This window comes from Channa argus, chromosome 16 (genome assembly GCF_033026475.1).
Source record: "Channa argus isolate prfri chromosome 16, Channa argus male v1.0, whole genome shotgun sequence".
In the NCBI taxonomy this organism is placed as follows: Eukaryota; Metazoa; Chordata; class Actinopteri; order Anabantiformes; family Channidae; genus Channa; species Channa argus.
In genome coordinates, this window is record NC_090212.1 from 18,283,095 (window position 1) to 18,303,239 (window position 20,145).

Below are 20,145 nucleotides of genomic sequence, written 5' to 3' on the forward strand. Positions count from 1 at the left end.
GAACAATAATTACTATCACTCACACACACACGCACAGTGGCCAGAGTAGAATCCAGTGTTTTATTATGGCGCATTGGACGAAGGTGGTACATGTATTTATTCACATCATCAGAACTATATAGTTTGTTTATCTGCAGTGTAATAGTTGCTGTCAAATTTCAGGATTCCTCTTGTACGCCTCATAGGCAAACTCCTCAGTGTGTGCATAATCTTTGCTGACACCAATGAAATCAATCTCTAGTTGAAATGGACCATCTGCTTTGTCTCCTAAGGTAAATCCAATTGTGTTAATCTGCAAATAGAAATAAATGATGTGAATATAAACCACAGACCAATGCTACAGTTGCAAGTAAAGAATTTTAAGCAAAGATAAAACATGTTATGATTTATGTATTTGTCCTATCACTGTAACTTATCTTATGATTTACCTTATCCAGCCACAGAGGATGTTGATCATCTTGTATTCTTCCTCTATGTGTGAGGAAGAACTTAGAGAAAGGGATCTGGAAATTAGGGACAGCCAAGTATTAAAATGGCTTTTTAAATTTCATATAAGACAGTGGTTAAGAAGCTATTCCTAAAATCTAGTACAACATATGCTGCTAAAACCAAAGACATTTGTTTCGTTACATATTTCTAGACCGTATACCTTGATATCTTGCCAGTATGGGCCTCCTCTTGTGTACAGAAAGTAACTGTATATGTCATCTTTCTGGTGAGAGAAGTATGTTTCTGCTGCGATGTTGATCATCCAAGGCCGGCCATCACCTCGAACACGCAAGTGCAAAGTGTTGAAGCTGGACCAGTCATAGTGCTTTTTCCTATCGAATGAAGCCTAGGGGAGAAAAAAAATAAATGTTTGGTGGTTAACTTTTCATGTATGTTTAGTACGATTTAGCTAACACCACTATGATTTTAAAAACTGTCGAACTTCCAGATTTGAATAGGAATTGATTTGCAAGTACAGCTGATGTAAAGTTTGTTTAGAATGATTTCCAATAGTACACAGATGTGCTAAAATCCTCCATTGGTAGTAGGTGTATATAACTTCACATAATGCAACCATTGCACACTATTGTTAAAATTGTACAGTAAGGAACTTTCACAGACGGCTGCAAACAAACTTTGACTGGTAAAACATTCAAAAACTTTAATGTACGTGTCCTACATTCTTTGTCCAAGCATTCTGAGAACTGAATGTACGGTGCACTAACCAGCAGTTGTTTTGAACGCATGGTGCAGTAACCGCTGTAGCGTGTTTCTCCATCCCTTGGAGGAGTAGAGCTCAGGGTCCCATACAGAAAGCAGGTATTGCCGTTTTTGCCAGGTTTCAAGTAAACTTCACTTTGGCCTCCTATCTCTTTATCTGACGACACTATCCAATGCTGCAGGCTCTCTGCACCTCTGAACTCCCATATCACTCTATTCTGCTCCAGCATGTGCTCAATGATTGGTTTTCCTTCCGGACCAACCCAGCGGTCAGAAAACTCTTTTTTCAGCAACGTGAAATGCTTCTTGATCCCTTCCAAACCCTTTGAGAAGTCGAAGTTAATCCCCTCCCATGGAAACTTATCCTCCTTAGGCTGACCAGGACGTCTGTATTTACCCTGAATCAAAGCTCTTCTGGGCACAGACAGTGGAGTGATGGAGGGGAGCAGTTGCTGGTGGAGGTGGTTGATGATGAGCAGCCTGGCCGAGGGGAGGCGTGTGAGCTTTGGCAGGTACATATCGATACTGTAGTGGATAAGTCACAGCTGGAATAACATCACACAGAGAAAGTAGTGTTACTACACCTGAGGTATATGTTGACATTACATGGAATTGATCAGCAATACGAGTAAATCCTATTCATTGACTATACATGTTAAAATAAACACGTATACTGTGTGTAATATCACTTTTCAATCAATTCTAAAATTTCATTCTAACAGCTCTACTAAACGTGTAGCTAGAATACACTTATATAACAATTAAAACATTTCAATCCATGATAGCTTGGTTTACATTACTCTGGAGAACTCGAATACCATTGTCAGGACAGCTAGCATAACCCTTTACTACTTACTCTGAACATGTTGTAGCTACCAAATCTGAAGCAAAGGATATTTCTCCGACTACGGTTCGTGTACGACTAGGAAGTTAGCTCTTGAAAACAGTGTTTTCCATTACAAACGGGTTATAAACTGATCGTGTACACTCATTTACAAATCCAATATTGCCCGAATCCACACGGAAGACCAGACGGAAACATCGGGTTTGCGTTCAGTATACACACAGATAGAAGAAATGAACAGACTCAACACATGGGACATATGATTTTTACAACAGTTGGTTGTGCACCTTGAATGTAACACTAGTGCTTCAAAAATTCTCATCCTGAACGAAACGCTCACTCTAGACATATAGTTCCTATCTCAGCTGTCAAACTTTTAGTTTGACAGTTGGTCCTAGTTGGCTGGCTCATGTTGTATTTATATAACTTGAGTATTAAAAATGATAACTACAAGCAAATATCATTTTAATTTAACTCACAGATATATAAAATCCATTGGTAACTAGGGAGCCAAATGAGCGCGCATGCTCAGTAGTGCCTTTGTGTGGTTGACTGCAGAGCCAACTAGCTAGGTCTTAGCAACGGCTAGCCTCAAACACTTAAGCTAGACGACACAGCGGTAGCTAGCCAGTTAGCCGTGCAGCTAATCATGGTGAGTGTAAAGAAGCGGAAAGGTCGAGTCGTGATTGACTCCGACTCTGAAGACAGTGCTAGCGACGATAATTTAGATCAGGTAAGTTCCAAATTTTCTGATTTTCCTGACAACGCGTCGTCTTTGCAACACTTTGTGATGAAGCTAATGTGTGCTAACCAATTGCGCCGTGCTTGGCCTCGCTAGAACGAGCTGAGAGTGGGCCCATGTTGTTTATAATCACTGCTCCTTATTCCGTAGTGAATCATGTTTCTTGAAGTCCAACATTTAGTCAGGTATGTCATAAGAGTTGCTGTGAGGTATTAGACACTAGGGAAATCGTTTGAGGTTAGACAGAAAGCAGTTTCTTGGCATCAGCGACCTAAATTACCTAACGTTAAGGTTGCATTCCGAGAGATGCACTCAGAGCGAGCAATCAAGCAGTATATGTTGGCACGAATATGTCGCACCATGGGCCTGAGATCAAGCAGCAAGCTCTACTATGGTCGTAGCACGCTGGGACGTTTTGTTTGTTTGGTCTCACACTAAACCCGTGAAGGACGACACTGTAGTAAAGTCGGACTTGATTTAGACAGTTGAACCATAGCTCCTGACTGACGTCAGGGGCACCGAGCTGAACTTCTGTTTCGGTGTTGTTGTCAAACAAGCGCTGGCAAGTTCACAAAATTGCTCTCCCGCCTAACATGGCAGCTTGACGATGTGTCCAGCACCGTTGCTTCAATGCCTTTCGATCATCAGTAAACTCACTAGCTGATTCTCAAACTCATGCACTAAATGACACATGAACAGGGATGTGTAGAGTTCGGTTTGTTTTTGTTTTTTTTGGTTTTTTTTAAATCATCAGGGCCTTTATAAAACAAAAAGGATGCATGTCTTTATCAGCTTTCTGGTAGACCTTGAGTTTCAAGAACACAATTATGAGCACAATAATACTGTTTTATTTTCGAGGTAATAAAAATCATTAAAGCAAATCACAAGCTTTGCTTAAAACATTTAAAAAATGGTTGCATTAGAATAATCAGATGCCTGTATGACTAGTGCAACGCTTGTCTTGCTATTATTGTTGATCCTGCTCATTGCGGCCATTCCCAGTATACTTTCACTCTTATAGATGGGGGACCGAATTCTGCGTCCTTGTTATGTGCAACATTCAAAATGTAGTTTGAAGTTCATAGATCCATCGCTATCACTCACCTCTGCCTGAGCTCTCCTTCTCCCAGCGCTGTTATGCTCTTGTACCATGTCGTGCACTCCACAAAGCTCTGGACAGCCCCTTAGGTATTAGTTATTGTCAAATTAAAATACAGAGAGTTGTGAAAACCTTTGTACATAATACAGTATGTTTAAAAATCATATATTTTTATGAGATATGCCTGGAAAAAGGTACAAAATGTGGAAATCTTAGGTCCAATATTTGTCCTTTTTAATAGCCCTTAAAATTCAATTTTTTTTTATTATTATTTATTTTTTTGTTCCTCTTCTGCAGCTCAGCAGAGAATTAGTGTCCTGGAAAGACAAAGAAGAAACTTTTTGCTAAACATAATATAGCTTTGGAAACCTACTTAGTTTAATTATTGCAGACTGTTGAGACCTCATATTATGTATGTGATTCTAGTGCACTTCTTTTCTTTTTCTTTTTTTCCTGTTTAAAATCTTGCAGAAATCAGAAACAGAAATCACATTTGTGTACATACACATGATGTCATTGTCGGTTGCTAATATTTGATTAGCCTTATATGATTATTACCAGCACTAATATTATGCAGTACATTGGTTTGGCACGTCAACCTATAAGGAATAACACCCTTTTCTACATTCTTATGTAAAGGAGGATGTTATTCATGAGCTTGCATATAACCTTGTTAAGATGCCCTCAGGCCCTGGGTAGTAGTGTCTTGAATTGCAGTTCTGCAAAAATCCAGTTGAGACAAACTGCTGTACAAACCACTGTCACTATGGGTTTTGATGGTCACTTATGATTGGTTTTGCCTTAATGCTCCAATGTAATTTTACCTCTGTAAAACTGACCACTGTTAAGCAAACACACACATTTGCTCAAGCCTGGAGGCTGCATTCAAAGCACTGTTTTCTGACATCATGTGTGGGATGTTTGTACTGCTGTATGGATACAACCAAGCTGCCTAGTGAGTCCTTAAATGTGCTCCAGGATACATTCACTTTGTATGTGAGGTTACTGTATATGAAGTTCACCGCTGAATGTGGCTCTTGGCATTTGATCCCATTGCCCTCTTCTTGTGGTTTGGTTTATTCACACTAGTAAGTTTTGCCACTTAGGGGTCCTTGCGGTTCAGCGGTAGAGCATTGGGTTGGGATGCAGAATGCCAGGTTTGAATCCCACCCCACCAGGTGTGGCCCCGCCCAGCTACCAAGGGTGCCGATCCCAAGCCTAGATAAAAATGCTGGGGTTGCGGCAGGAAGGGCATCTGGCATAAAAACACGTGCGGAACATGTTTCACTGTGGCGAACCCTGAAGGGACAAGCTGAAAGCTGTTGATAGATTTAAATATTACCACTCATGACAGATATAAGCAAAGCTACAGTTACAATACATTTCATAGATTGGAGATTTTGATTTTGTTTTGTTCTCATTTTTAGGAGCTGTTGTCTTTGGCAAAAAGGAAGAGGGTTGATTCAGGTGAGCAGGAAGAGCCAGTTAGCAAACCTGCAGCTTCTACAGACTCGGAGACATCTGACAGTGATGATGAGGTTTGTTTGAAAAGGTTTACTTTTTTCAGTTTGAAAGATTAAAAAAAGTTAAAAAACACACTATTTTTGATCAACTGGATTTTCATTCCTTTGTCTAGTGGACTGTGGGTGGCACCAAAGGCAAAAAGAAAGTTAAACCGGGGAAAGGGTCTGAGAAGAAGAACACTACTAAGAAGAAGGTTAATAAAGCAACGGCATCTGGCAGCTCAGATGGGGATAGCTCAGCTGAAAGCTCTGCACCTGAGGAGGGTATGTGTCTTCTGTATAAATGTGGGAGAAAAAAGGAGAAAATCCTTTGTAGCTTAATTTTTTTTTTTAATCTTCACAAGCTTCTTCAAACCCCAATGTGTTATTAGAAAATCTTCGAAATGCCACAGTTGCCATAAATGTGTCATGTACACAGGTATTTCAGGTGGTTTGGATTAGGTTACTCCCTGGCTCATCCTCATTATCCCAACTGGCACACAGTGTAGCAAAGATAAGCTGCCTATTTGTGCTCTGTTGTCCTGTTGTGCGCTACATTTTGAAAAGCTCTGGAAACTGTGTCAAAGAATTAATTAATTGACAGCCAGCATCACAACCTGTCTTTAACTGTTAACCAAGTGTAGATCTTCCAAAGTAAAAAATAGTGTTTAACTCATCTATAGTTTATACTCACTTATCCTATCTCATATCTTATCTCATGTTAGACATGCTGAACAAAAGTTGTTGCTACTTTTTTAGACATCATAACCATCACAAGTCGGTGTTAGGCTACAATGTCAGTCACTTCTTTTTCACCAAAACGTGCACATACACTGTTTTTGGTGACAAGAAAATGCTGTTTGCAACACAGTTGTGTGAAATAACAGTATAGATTTTGTTTTGTATTGTTTTTGTATTGTTTGCAACAATAACTTGTCTTGACTGGTTCCTGTTTGTGTTGTGAATTGCTCATTTTCAGGTGAGGTGTCTGATTCAGAGAGCAACAGCTCATCCTCCAGCTCAGACTCAGACTCCTCTGAAGATGAGGTGTTTAGGGACGGTTATGACGATGACTTGATGGGAGATGCAGAGGACAGAGCTCGTCTGGAGCAGATGACAGAAAAGGAAAGAGAGCAAGAGCTGTTTAACAGAATAGAAAAAAGAGAGGTGCTAAAGAGACGGTGAGTGATTATAAAACTCACTGAAAAGTCTTAGATTTTTGCCATAGATTATCACCTTTGTCTTTGTTTTGGTGTAATATTACATAAAAATTATATGCAAACAGCAAATCACAATTTTAGCGTTGCTGTGTGCATGCTGTTTTTCATTCCAAAGTATATTTGTTTTGCCAGGTTTGAAATTAAGAAGAAGCTGAAGACTGCAAAGAAGAAGGAGAAAGAGGAGAAGAAAAAAAAGCAGGAGGAAGAGCAAGAAAAAAGGAAGCAATCTCAGGTTCAAGACACACAAGTGGTAAGACTAGAATAACAGAAATTTAGAACATTTTTAGACAGATTTTTTTTCTTGTGTTAACCATTTTCTTTTTTTTATTGGCTTTATTTATTCAAATTACATAAAATTACAGGTCTGAAGCAATTAAACTGATTATTTTGAATGACTTTGTGTGTATGCAATCTTCACGCCTCTTTAGGTCATGTCGCACAACAAGGAGAGACGATCCAAACGGGACGAGAAACTTGACAAAAAGTCCCAGGCTATGGAAGAACTAAAAGCTGAGCGTGAGAAGAAGAAGAACAAAACAGGTGAGTTTGATTTTAATACTTTGTGATGTTCTTGTTCAGTCAGCTTCAAATAGTGATGTTTAAGTTCTTTGCTGAGCAGCAGAATTGCTGGCCAAACGTCAGCCGCTGAAGACGAGTGAGGTTTATTCTGATGATGAAGAGGAAGAGGAAGAAGACGATGACAAGTCATCAGTCAAAAGTGATCGGAGTTCACGTTCATCATCTTATGATGATGATGAGTAAGTACCATTCAGTTTTAAGAATGATCCATAGTAATAAAAATGTGTATTGATTTCCAGTAACCTTTTTACTGTTTTCTGCTCACAGGAAAGAAGAAACTCCACCAAAGTCACAGCCTGTTTCACTGCCAGATGAGCTCAACAGGATCCGTCTATCCAGACATAAGCTGGAGCGCTGGTGCCACATGCCCTTCTTTGCTAAGACTGTGACCGGCTGCTTTGTCAGGATAGGTATCGGAAACAGCAGCAGTAAACCAGTTTATAGGGTGAGCTTGGCTTCTCTCTAAGATTCTTAATATGGGGAGTGGCAGTGGCATAATTTGGTGTGGTGTTTCCCTTCATCCGTCGGGGTGGCAGTTCCACAAACCTAACAAATAAATGTGTGGACCAAATGATACAATATGACAACCCCTGACAAGACGAGCTGAAAGTGGGGTGGTGATCTCTAGTAATGATAGTAAACCTTTGGGACACTTCAGAATTATCTGTAGTGAAATTTAAGGTAAATGTAGTTCTTTGTTGTTGAAAGGTTGCTGAAATTGTGGATGTGGTGGAGACGGCGAAGGTTTACCAACTCGGTTCAACGCGAACAAACAAGGGATTACAATTAAGGTAAATATTCTGTTTCTTGCGTAGTGGTCAAGAGTTTGCCTGTCCTCCCCAAATATTTGACCTTTTGATCTTTTTTTGTGTGTGTGTTCATCAGGCATGGCGGTGACACGCGGGTTTTCAGGCTCGAGTTTGTATCAAATCAGGAATTTACAGAAAGCGAATTCATGAAGTGGAAAGAGGCGGTAAATTTAATTTAAAGATATTAGATCAAGCAAAAATATATAATTGGTTAAGAAGGAAGAGACAAATAGTGATGGCTTTCTCTTGTCAGATGATGGTTGCTGGAATGCAAGTCCCAACTCTAGATGAAATCACCAAAAAGGAGCAGTCCATCAAAGAGGCTCTGAACTACAAATTTAATGACAAAGACATAGAGGATGTAAGTCTGTGTCTGTAGATGTTATTTATTTTCTTTGGCCTTATGGATTATGAACTATAACAATGCCGTTTTGCCTCTACTCTCTGCAGATTGTTAAAGAGAAGGACAGATTCCGAAAAGCGCCACCAAATTATGCCATGAAGAAAACGCAGTTGCTTAAGGATAAGGTGAAGGAAAATAACTGTTCAAAAAAAATATACAGAGAAGGTGTAATTTGTTCATAATTATCTTAGCTCTCTTTTTATATTTCAAAAGTGCTACCTGGTAAACACTTAAATATCCCAACCAACAACCACCGAACATAACGTACATGCTGACAGCACTTGTCTTATATTTGTCTGAAAATGTATATCATGCGTTTGTGGCTATCAGGCTTGTACTTATTTCTATCAATTTTTATTGAAGGCCATGGCAGAAGAAAGTGGAGATGGTGAGAGAGTGAAAGTGATCCAGGATGAGCTGAACGAGCTTGAGGAAAGGGCGGAGGCACTTGACCGACAGAGAACCAAGAACATCTCTGCCATCAGGTACACAAGCTGCAGTTTGGAGTTACTCCTTTTAATACAGCAGGTTATAGTCACTGCCCTGGCTGCAGACACACATTTTTGAGGTTGTTACGGTCCTTATATAACACTGGCTCACACGAACCCATAACATATAAAATACCCCAATGCTGATTAAGTCTGAACAAATGTAAGCCAGCCAGCCAAAAAACCAAAACACTGGAAACGCGGGACCAAGCCACTCAATGGGCCGTTGGATTACGTCTTCCCCTGCTAACCTAATAATCATCGGACTAACCTAACAAAACCGAAACCGCACACATAACTGCCACTAACTCCCAGCCTAACTGGCCGTTAACACATTATCAAAAACACTGCGACACGAAAACGGAATCTTTGTAGGTGGTGTGAGAGAAAAAGACAGACGCAACAGCTCCGTCTTCACCGCCTTTTATCCCTTCAGGTGAGCCTGCTTTGGGCATCAGCGACTGGGGATGGGAGACACACATCCATTAATAAACATTACCGGGGAGGGAAGAGGTGTGCGTTATGTGTCATGGCAGTTTCAGTTGAAAATGGCTGCAAAAGGCTTTCTGTTGACATTGGTGCATGTCTTTTTCAGTGGTTGAACAATATGTTGCTTGGATATAAATTCTAATATAAAGAGCTTGTTTCTTGGTGTTTGTTTTTGATTTTTCTTAAAGCTACATTAACCAGAGGAATAGAAGCTGGAATATTGTTGAATCCGAGAAAGCACTTGTGGTAAGTGTCTATGCCGTTTGACCTCACGCTCATATTTTTGCTACATTAATGTTAAGGTCAGGATCAGAAAACATCATTGTTTACATATTGGTTCCCGTATCATTTCTAAATAAATCGTTTTCTTAACATTTGAAATTTGTATATTACTGTGTTCTATTATGTTGAAATGCTGCCCAACTATAGTGACGCTGTTATACACAATTTGAGGAGAATTAAGTTTTGTGTGTAAAATAAGCCGCTGAACATATCGTTCTAATGCACCACTAAAACTAAGATCTGTGGGCTTTAAAAGCATTCACTTGTTCCTTTTGTTAAAACAACTGAAATTCTATTCCTTTGTGCTCTCACAGGCTGAAGGACAAAATGCCAAAAACCAACAAATGGATCCTTTCACACGAAGACAGTGCAAACCCACCATGGTGTCTAATGTAAGATTTTAAGATTATTCCATGTGTCATTTTCTGTATGTAGCATGCAGTAAAAACATTTGAATGCATGTTTATTATCTGCATCTCTCAGTGTTATTGTTGTTTCTACAGGCAAGAGACCCATCTGTCCACGCAGCAATTCTTGCTCATCTGAACCAGAAGTATGGTTCTGGGTCGACACCCGATCCCACCGGTGAAGAGAAGAACAACCTGGTGAGCAACTCTGACAAAATTGGAAAGTGAACTGTGAGGTTCACTTCAGTCACTTTAGTTTGTTTGGGTAGGTAGAAATTTTGCCAAATCCAGGTCATAGTCCTGTTCAAGTTTTTTTTTTTTTTTTTTTTTTTAAATGCATCATGCAGTCAGGAAACTGTGCATGCAACATCTTTGCTGTGAGGTTTCTCTAGCAGCCGTCAAAACGTAGAAAGACATTTTGAAGACTGTGTTAATCTTCTAAATCCTGTCAGGTGCAGTTCCCAGAGTAGTGGATTAGAAATCTTTCTTTGGTCGACTGAGATCGGCTTTTAAGGCCTCGGGATAGAAAAATACATTCTGCTGTCTTTGCATGTTCTACTATGCCGGTTCAGGTTTCCGCTCACAATCCGAAGACATGCAGGTTAATTCGTGACTCTAAGTCGTTTTGAATTAAATAATGATTTTTAAAATAGGAACGGACACTCTTTACCCTGAGATGTTCTAATAGTTTTTCCCTTTGTTTTAGGGCCCAGGAAATCCAAAAGACAAAGATGTTCCAAAGCCAACCACTGACCTCTCAGAAGACTTGTTTAAAGTTCATGATTTTGATGTAAAGATTGACCTACAGGTTCCAAATGCTGGTAAGATGATGCATGTTTTACTGTGTGGTTCAGAAGATTTTAAGGTCATTGTTTTATTTGGTTACAGTATAAAGCCACTGTTAATGTCATTCACTGTAATTTAGTACACGGACTTATTGATTTTGCTCTTGTATCCTGCAGAGTCTAAATCTCTGTCTGTCAGCTCCAACGCACTCCCAGTGAAGGATGGTGCTCCTCGCAGGTCCCTCAACCTTGAGGACTACAAGAAGAGGAGGGGGCTGATCTGACATGACCAGTCTTTCATTCAGAAATCACATTGCATGTGTAATTGACTGTGTAACAGAGTGTGTGTGTGTGTGTGTGTGTGTGTGTGGCAGACGGAGAGTGAGTGAGCGTGTGAAGGGAGGATGTGTGTTTAAATGTTGATACAACAGACTGTTTACTTCAACACGGAGGAAATACTGATTAAGTAAAATCAATTTTTTTTCTCAAAGGATCTCTCTCAGAAGGAAATTGTCCGGATATTTGTTGCTTTCTTATTTTTGCATTATCACACACAAACTCGTATATTGAGTTGTGGTTTTTATGTATTTAACTCCTCTCCCCTTCTTTTGGATCACCTGGAGTCTACTTTGTTTTTTTTGTTTTTCTCTTTTTGACTTTTTGACTTTTTTTTCCCCTTTGCTGAAAGGACATTGCATCCCTAGATCATCGCTTTGAGAAAGGACACTACCATAGATGACTTAGATTGTTGAGGCATTTTGGATTTATTGGACTGGGCATCTAATGGAGTTTTCCAGCTTGTCCTCACCGAGAATGAATTACTGTTGTAAATGTTTTTGTCCCCTAAATGTGTGATCATCTACCATTACAGTCCATCCTGAATTTTAGCAGCCTCATGGTTTGGAGTGTAGATGATCACTATCTCTGACTTGACCATGATGCCAGCTCACCATGCAAATGTGAGAAGTTCAGTACATGTCAACTGGACAGTTATCACTTTTTAAGTCTTTAAAACAGTGTGATTTAAGAAGAACCCTTTTCTATGAATGGCCTGGTTATTAAAATGTTAGTTAAGTTCTGTTCTCTCTTTGTTGGTTGTTCATGGGATGACTCTCTTCCCCTTAACTCCCAGAGCAGATTCTACTTGTTATCGATTGTGTCCATAGTCAGTTTCTGTATTGATGTGGCATGCCATGTAAATATGCATTTTGGAGTGAGTGCAGAAAAAATAAAGAGGCACTGTTTCATAACAAGTTTATTTCTTTTTATCTCAAGGTGAGACTTTTTCTCATTGTAACACTACACAGTCTACTACTTTATTTAATGGCTGTGCTTAACAAAGTCATGCATGGAAAAGTAACTTCTTGACAATTGGTGAACAATTTATTTTTTTTTTTTTTTTTTTTACAAATCTGCTTGTTATGAGTCAAAATGCACAACATTAATGCATGACAAAGGAAAGCATTGTTTACTTTTGCTTATAGAGCTAGTTTTACTTAAGTGGGTTAATTAGTAATAGGTTAAATACACAATTGCAGATTCATTTGTTAATTTCCCTATAACAGCATAAATGTTTTTATGCTATTACGACAGAAATCGCTAGTAACATGTTATCAAATGTAAGTTGGTAACAATGTATCACTGTGTATAAAGGGTGTAACTAGCATAACATGGAAAGACAAAAAAATGCTAGAAACTGTACTAAACCACAATACTGTAATAAATGTACTTATTTATTATGTTTTATAAATTACAACAAGAACTGCATGGCATAAAACACTGGTGTAATAAGATATGTATACAGTATATATGACACCTCCAGAGGAAAGTAAACTACACTTACATGTACATAGTTACTTTCAAGGACTTTATATGTTATCATATTCATGGTGCTACAGAAACAAAAACAGGTGGATGCTGTGCATTGGAAACCTCATAGGCTAATTTCTGATCAGGCTTTTCTGAAGACGCTCTGTTTTGGGGTCCTTGCTAGCAGCGCTTCCTGGTCCACGTATTGAGAAGATCAACATCCTCCTCAACAGATAATGCCATTTGACTGTGTTCATCCAAACGGGTTTTCTTTATTTAGGTTCATATTTTCATGTAGTTAAAGTTCGGCAGTAGCCAAGTGGTCGGAGACATTTTGACATTTGAACGTCGTTTCAGACGGTACGAGATTTTTCTTTGGTAGCCACCTAGCATGCTAGCTTTAGCAAAAATGATATTAATTCTGACAAAGGTGTTTACACTGGTTTTATAATAACACGAGCCCAGCTGTCATTGACTTTTGTAATAACTCGTCAATGATCGTGCATTCTTACCAGAAAATGTTGCTACGTTATAAACCATGGCCTTGGACTAGTTTGAAATGTTGAGTTGAGTTAGCATGCCAGCTTTGCATAAATTGAAAATGTTTGTGTATGTATTGGGTTTTCCACTGATTCTCTCAGGGTGCTTACATTTACTGGAATATTATTAACTTTAACAGTGTCGTTTTGTTAGCTTAAAGGGATAACGCGAAACTCACTGTGGTTGTAAGGTGTTATGTATTTGATTTGGACAAAGTCGTGAGGTTATATCAATCATTGTAATAGACACATTAATAGATAGCTACTACTTTAACCCCAAATAATATTTCAGTGTTTTTGCAGCCATCCAACACAAATACAGAAAAACAGAAGAAGATAACAAGAGCAATGAAGCTTAAAGGCTAAAATATCTTTAAGGTTTTAACCTTCTGTCGGCACTGTCTTTAGACCAAAACTTCATCAGGAAGCTGTCCCAGCAGGAAACACATAGGAGATGAAGAGTCTCAGAAACTTGCCAATTAGATGCCTGACCACTGTGTATTCACCTGTCTGTATTTATATTCTGTAAGGTTGATTTACATTGAGTCATTCCTTTGTCCTTTTGTATGAATTCAGCTGCTGAGCTGAGCGGTTAAAAGACACCCATAGCCTGTAAACCTTGTCAAACTGATGTGGCCCACTCTTGAGTTTAGTTCTGTTCTGCTGTGTGTGTTTCTCCCTCTTGCTGATTAAACTCACCATAACCAAGACTGTGAGCTGCCTTTTGCCTCCTAAACCTGCCTTACAGTTTTTGCCAAAACAAAATTTGATAAAATCAGATTGGGTAAAGAAGTTCCTTTTTGAACCCGATCCTGTGTCAGTTAAACACAATTGACTTGTAGTAGTTATGATCCACTGACTTCATGGACGTACAGACCAGCTACACAAGTAAACCATGATTAAATGAGTGAAGAAACATAACAAATGCAGATGCTACCATACAGATGCACCGCTAGGTACAAACGAGCAGTTAGCATCCAATTATGCTCTGCTGCCTATATTCAAATGTTAAGCATGACAAGTTGGTTCTGACTGGGAAATCCTGGACCAATATGTTAGACAGCGCTCATCACCATCCTCATGAAAGCATCCAAATGTGGGAATATCTTTTGGAGGAATGAGCTTTCATCCTTTTAGTATAGTTCAAGACACTTGGAGAATCAATGCCAAGATTTATTGAGGTTGTTCTGGTGATACATGGTGGCTAAGCCCCACACTTTTTTTTGTTTTGTTTTACCTTAATTTTGTCTTGTCTGTTTGATCCATACAGTTATGGACAAAAGAACTTACAGCCTGTCTTGCTTGTGATTATAACCTTTATTTATTTTGGGTAATTTCATTGAGAGACAAGTTCAGTTTTTCCAGGAACGCCCTGATCTCAAACAGACGCCAGGCACAGATCTGCTAGTCCATGAGCAGCCGTGCTAATAAGCGAAGTACTGCTCTTTCATTTTCCCAACCCAGACATCAAACGTTAGGCTTTCATTGTTCATTGACAAATTTATTTACGGAGCATTTTTATGTTTAAATTGAATTCACTCTTCACAGAATGTTTTAATTACAGACATTTGATTTTATTCTTTAAGTGGGCGAATATATTTATATACAGTATGTTTAATATTTAATATAAAATTATATTTTTTGTGAGCTTAGCTATGCCATGTCTTAGCCCAACATGTCTTATCCTGTAGAATAGAACTGAGTCTGAGCAGTTGTGTTTATTCCCTTAGAACGCAGGATGTCTTGGTTAGCTGACTTGGCTGGAAAAGCTGAAGATTTCCTGAATAAAGTGGACCAGGGAGCTGCCACTGCCCTGAGCAAAACCCAAGAAAGCACATCCTCCTTTTCATCATCCTATGGAGGAGAAGCAACTGTCAAACCAGAGTACAACACTGCAGGGTACAAGACCAACACAGCTGTGACACCTCATACCTATGCATCCTCTCACGATGCATCAAGCTACATCTCTGCAGCAGCTGGCAACATCAAGAAATCTAATACGACTCTGCTGGCTGGCGCAGCCAATATGGCCACTATCCCTCCTAGTTCTGGCAGCAGTGTTCCCAACTCTGCCAAGACTTCTTCTGGCTTTGTGAGGCCCAAAAAGAACGACCAGGATGTTGATGATGACATGCTCTTTGACTTTCTGAACAGCTCCGACCCTCCCGTGAGCAGCAGGAGAGATTCGAGACGAGAACTTGGAAAAGCGACAGTTCCAGTTACTGAAGCCCGAAATCCAACACCTCCACTTTCTACCACACCTTACACCATCCCATCAGCCCCATCAACACCCCCTTCAACCCGTGGTGTATCCAGGGCCTCAAGCATGAGTTCACTGTCTGCTCACAGCATCAAAACATCCGAGGATAGCCCTGCAAAAGAACAAAGCCAAGGTATGATTATAAAGACTAAAGTGCAGTTGTTATATTTATTGTTGTTGATATTTAAAAATTGCATATTAACCTATCTTTTTGTAAACCTTCCTTTGCAGTCGGAAACTACATCTAACAATCTTTTTTATTATTCAGTGTGCTCAGTATTGTCTTAAATAATCTTTATATTGTCTATTAAAAAATTCCGTTCACAATTTCTCAGAAACCATGATTTCATCAGTTTGCGTATTTCATCTGACCGAAAGTCCAAAATGCAAATATATTAAAGACATTTTAATGCTTTGATAAAGAAAAGCAGAACATCTTTATACCTCTTATTTGAAAGCTGAAACTAGAGAACATTTGGCAATTCTTGCATGAAAAATAAAACTATTATCTACAAGTATCTAAGATTATTTACTATTATATTGAGAAAGTTTTGAAATTAGTGCAGTCCAGTCCTCAGTCATCACAAAAGAGCCATACAGATTGACACATTTTGCCTGCCATATATATCTAATTTGTCCAACAAATTTTCATCCGTGGTGGCCCACACAGAGACCCCTGAGAGTTCAGATTCAGGCTTGGCTGTCCCTCAGGAGACCAGCAGGCAAGAGCCTCCTCCTCCGACAGAAGAGTCACAAAGTCAGATCTTGTCCAGCCTACGTCTGGAGAACCAGCTGCTGCGTAGTGAGGTGGGCTCACTCAACCAGGAGATGGCTTCAGTCATCCAGAGAGCAAAAGACCTGCAGGATGGTAAGAGAAAAGAGAAAACAAGGACAATGACCTACATTTCTGTGCATCAGACTTTGTATTTACTATGTTGGTCTCTTCTCTTGCAGAATTGAATCAAGCCAGGTTACGTGCAGATAGATGGAACTCTGAGCAGTCTCACACTGACCGAACATTAAGGGAACTTCGGTCACAGGTTGAAGATCTGACAGAGGCTCTTTCAGCCAAAGACGGTCAGCTTGCAGTCCTGAAAATGAGGCTAGACGAAGCTGATCAGCTGCTGAAAACCCGCAGTGCTGCACTTGAGGAAGCACAGAAGGAACAGTCAAGGTACATCTTTGTGATCACTTTTGGAATTAGTCATCAGATTAAGATTTTAAAGAAATTTTCCTGTTGCTTTTATGCTTTTTAGAATCATGCAAAACCAAACAGAAGGGAGCAGCATGCAGTCCAAAGCTCTTGAAACAGTGCAGGAGAGGCTAAGAGAAGCTGATATCGCTCTTAGGAGGGAACAGGACAGCTACCGACAGATGCAGGTACATACAGTATAATGGCATTTGCTTATCTGTGAGTATGATTGATAGTTTTAAAAAACATTAGGTTCATTACACTTAAATGTTGAGATTTTACTGATTCTCTTTTCTCGCGTAGAGTGAGTTTTCTGGTCGACTGTCTAAACTGGAGGCTGAGAGACAGACCCTTGCAGAGACGGTTACTGCCACCGAGCGACGAGCTGCAGAAGAGAAGCTCAGGGTTGATGACCTCCAACAACAATTAAAAAGTGCCAAAGCTGCAGCTGAGTCTGCCAAGCAAGAGTTACAAGACTACAAGCACAAAGCTTCACGAATACTACAAGTAAGGTTCAATGCGGCCCTCTAGAAAATTTCAAGTAATTTTTTTTTTTTAACATACAGGGTCATTCTTTTTACATCTTTGTGGATGATGTATTTTCTAGTGTTGTGGCTCTATGTGATGCTTATTATCTTGGTTGTGATTAGTCTTCTTTGGTAACTGGAAACTCTTTTTCTAGTCTAAAGAGAAGCTTATAAGCAGTCTGAAAGAGGGATCTGGTCTGGACACTTTAGATGGCAGTGGGACCTTGGCTCTGGAGCTGGAGGAACTGCGTCACGAGAAGGAACTGCAGAGAGAGGAGATCCAGAAACTGCAGGGGCAAGTCCAAACACTTAGAACAGAAATACAGGTGAGATGCTAAAAATGTCAGGAAAAGTAATGTTGGTCTGATCACTGGGATGTTTCTAGATGTGTGTATTGTCTGTTGTGTTTGTGATGTTGGAGCTTCAGTTCCACAAACGAGCTATTTCTTTGTCTTATAGGACTTGGAGAATCAGGCCCTGACTGAGGCGGAGTCATGGCGGGAACAGCAGTCACATTTACAGGAACAACTGAGCTTTCAAAACAGAGCTAAACAGGAGGTGGATGCTGAGGTTGAGCGTTACAAACAGGTTAAGGGAACTTATGATGTCCTTAAATACTGTAGCCATGGTAGAAATGTACAGTGATACATATGTATTTTTGCAGTATTATTCCACATCAGATCAAATTAAAATTTTGTATTTCTTAAATCATAGGAGCTGCAGTACCTCGAGGACGAAAACCATCGCGCCAAAACCACTCTGCAAAGTCGAATCAAGGACAGAGAAGATGAAATCCAAAAACTCAGGAACCAGGTCTTTCCCTTTTATTTATACTTAATTATACTTTATGTGCATGCGAACAAGAATCCATTTTCAGAATCTGGTGTGTGTTTGACAAATAGTGTTTCTTTTTTACCATGCCAAGGTATTACAACTGTCACCTTTTAATTATTCATATCCTGGTTATTATGTGTTTTACTCTTCCAGTTGACCAACAAGACTCTCAGTAGCAGCAGCCAAACAGAACTGGAAAATAGGCTCCACCAGCTGACTGAGATACTGATCCAGAAGCAGACAATGCTGGAGGCACTGGGCACCGAAAAAAGCTCCTTGGTCTTCCAGCTGGAGCGTCTGGAACAGCAGCTAAAGAATGCACAGGGGGGGCAAAGTGGAGGACCAGCCATCAATATGAGTGGCCTGGAGGGACCAGGTAGGCAAGCGAGGGGTAGTTAAGTAGGTTGGCAGGTGAAAGTGGGATTGTGACATGGGACAGTTTTGTGAAAATTTCCTTGCAGGAATACTGACATTTAGTTGATGACATGAAAAACTAGGACTATAAAAAACTAATCTTATGAATCTTATTTGAGTTAGCATATTTGTTGAGTCAGTCCACCGTGGAATATGCTAAGTTGTTAATCTACATTCAGTCCTCAAGGTTTTCAAGGCTCATAGGTTTGTTAACTATTATTATTTTTCTTCTAAGGCCTAATAGTAGATCAGATTTCATTCTGGCTGTGGATTTCTTCACTAATAGTGCCTTTTGTGTATCGTCTTGTCAGGTGCACGACAAAGAAACACACCAGTCCTCTTCAGTGATCAGGACAGCCCAGGAGTATATGGCAAAGTACGCAAGGCAGCCAGCACTATTGACCGTTTCAGGTAAGATTTCACTTTATTTTTCTTTATCATCATTGTGCAGTAAGTGCATGTGAAAACCCCAATGGGAAATAAAAACTATTTCAATTTCAGCATAAGACTGGGAATCTTCTTGAGGCGCTACCCTATGGCCAGAGTTTTTGTCATCCTATACATGGTGAGTGTTTATTTTAAAAACATAATGCAAGTATCTCAATGGGATATAAACCTCGTACTAAAAGAGACAACAATCTTTACTATTTTGTTACAGGCAGTACTGCACCTGTGGGTTATGATCGTTCTCCTGACTTACACACCGGAAATGCACCATGGTTCTCCTGATGGAAGATAGAAGGCTTGAATTTAAGTTTTTAAACACACAGTTTATGTTGCCTTCTATATAAAGATGGTAAAAGCTGCTGGAATATGGGCTCTGGGACCTGAATCTCCCTATTTTGCACAGAAATGCTACAAATTAAAGACATTTGTTCTTGTTTCTTCATTATTTTCAACTGAAGATCAATAATTAACAGCAGCAGCATTGGGTTTTAAAGTAATTACAGAGTGATATGGTTTTTTGCCCTCTGCTGAAAGGACATTAAATGATCTAACATTTGTTCTTCTCATCATCTGCTTTCAGACATCTGTTTTCTGGAGAGATTGTATTTAACACTATGTAAAAAAGAGAATCTTTTAATAAACAAGTTAGAAGTAAAAACCTCATGTTTCCTGGGCTAAAAACGAAATATTTTTCTTTTGTTTTTTTTGCCCCACATAAGGAAACTTCCTGTGCCACTGGAGCATCATCTTCAACTTCACAGGAAATAATGCTGTGATAATGGCAGTAGATTATGTTGGTGTGGACACTTCTAACCATATGCCTGAGTGACAAATTGGTTATGTTTGTTAGCAGATCTTTAGCCAAACAGGCAGTGAGTATCTAAAGTGGAATTCAGTAATTTAGGTATTTGACATACAGATTTTTCTAAACAGGTTAAATGTGCATATGTCTATATCACATATTTTGTCATATTTAAAATGAATATTAATGTATAAGTCTAGTGTATTCTAGAATTGTAAGTTAAATAGATGGTTTAAATATAGCCCATAGGATAAAACAAATCTTAATAAATAAAACATGGAAACTAAAAAGTATAGAAGAGCATATCATGAGAAAAAAAACAGTTTTGGATCAAAATATACTAAAGTATCAAATAAAGTAAGTTTGCAGAATTACCAGTTTCAGATTCAATGTATATTATTGTCCATTATAATGGAAGTGCTACAATAATGCATCAAAATTTAGGTTGCATTTTGTATCAGTA

At 39.2% G+C, this 20,145-nt stretch overlaps 3 protein-coding genes across 4 annotated transcripts; 2 read left to right on the top strand and 1 right to left on the bottom strand.

Annotated features, from left to right (window-relative positions):
• Positions 1-41: 41 nt before the first annotated feature.
• ndufaf1 (NADH:ubiquinone oxidoreductase complex assembly factor 1) lies at positions 42-3,230 on the bottom strand. 2 transcript variants are annotated; one of them, XM_067478741.1, is made up of 5 exons: positions 3,076-3,230; positions 1,215-1,754; positions 650-835; positions 429-503; positions 42-292 (listed from the first exon to the last, which is right to left on the bottom strand). In XM_067478741.1, the coding sequence occupies exons 2-5, from the start codon at positions 1,725-1,727 to the stop codon at positions 152-154; spliced, it is 915 nt and encodes a 304-aa protein (XP_067334842.1). In that variant the 5' UTR covers positions 1,728-1,754; positions 3,076-3,230; the 3' UTR covers positions 42-151. The 2 variants fall into 2 exon arrangements, with proteins under 2 accessions (XP_067334842.1, XP_067334841.1); XM_067478740.1 differs by lacking the exon at positions 3,076-3,230 and adding an exon at positions 2,066-2,350.
• rtf1 (RTF1 homolog, Paf1/RNA polymerase II complex component) lies at positions 2,616-12,111 on the top strand. The gene is made up of 18 exons (XM_067478734.1): positions 2,616-2,786; positions 5,322-5,432; positions 5,531-5,681; positions 6,376-6,577; positions 6,749-6,866; positions 7,045-7,156; positions 7,236-7,374; positions 7,463-7,640; positions 7,904-7,986; positions 8,081-8,168; positions 8,258-8,365; positions 8,455-8,532; positions 8,771-8,892; positions 9,573-9,630; positions 9,981-10,058; positions 10,170-10,271; positions 10,780-10,894; positions 11,036-12,111. Exons 1-18 carry the CDS (start codon positions 2,703-2,705, stop codon positions 11,140-11,142), a joined length of 2,034 nt encoding a protein of 677 aa, XP_067334835.1. The 5' UTR covers positions 2,616-2,702; the 3' UTR covers positions 11,143-12,111.
• Positions 12,112-12,831: 720 nt separating this feature from the next.
• Positions 12,832-19,436, top strand: golga5 (golgin A5). The gene is made up of 13 exons (XM_067478733.1): positions 12,832-13,027; positions 14,937-15,599; positions 16,137-16,334; positions 16,421-16,640; positions 16,723-16,846; positions 16,962-17,165; positions 17,341-17,511; positions 17,645-17,773; positions 17,900-17,998; positions 18,173-18,395; positions 18,745-18,844; positions 18,935-18,998; positions 19,092-19,436. The coding sequence occupies exons 2-13, from the start codon at positions 14,945-14,947 to the stop codon at positions 19,170-19,172; spliced, it is 2,268 nt and encodes a 755-aa protein (XP_067334834.1). The 5' UTR covers positions 12,832-13,027; positions 14,937-14,944; the 3' UTR covers positions 19,173-19,436.
• Positions 19,437-20,145: the final 709 nt, after the last annotated feature.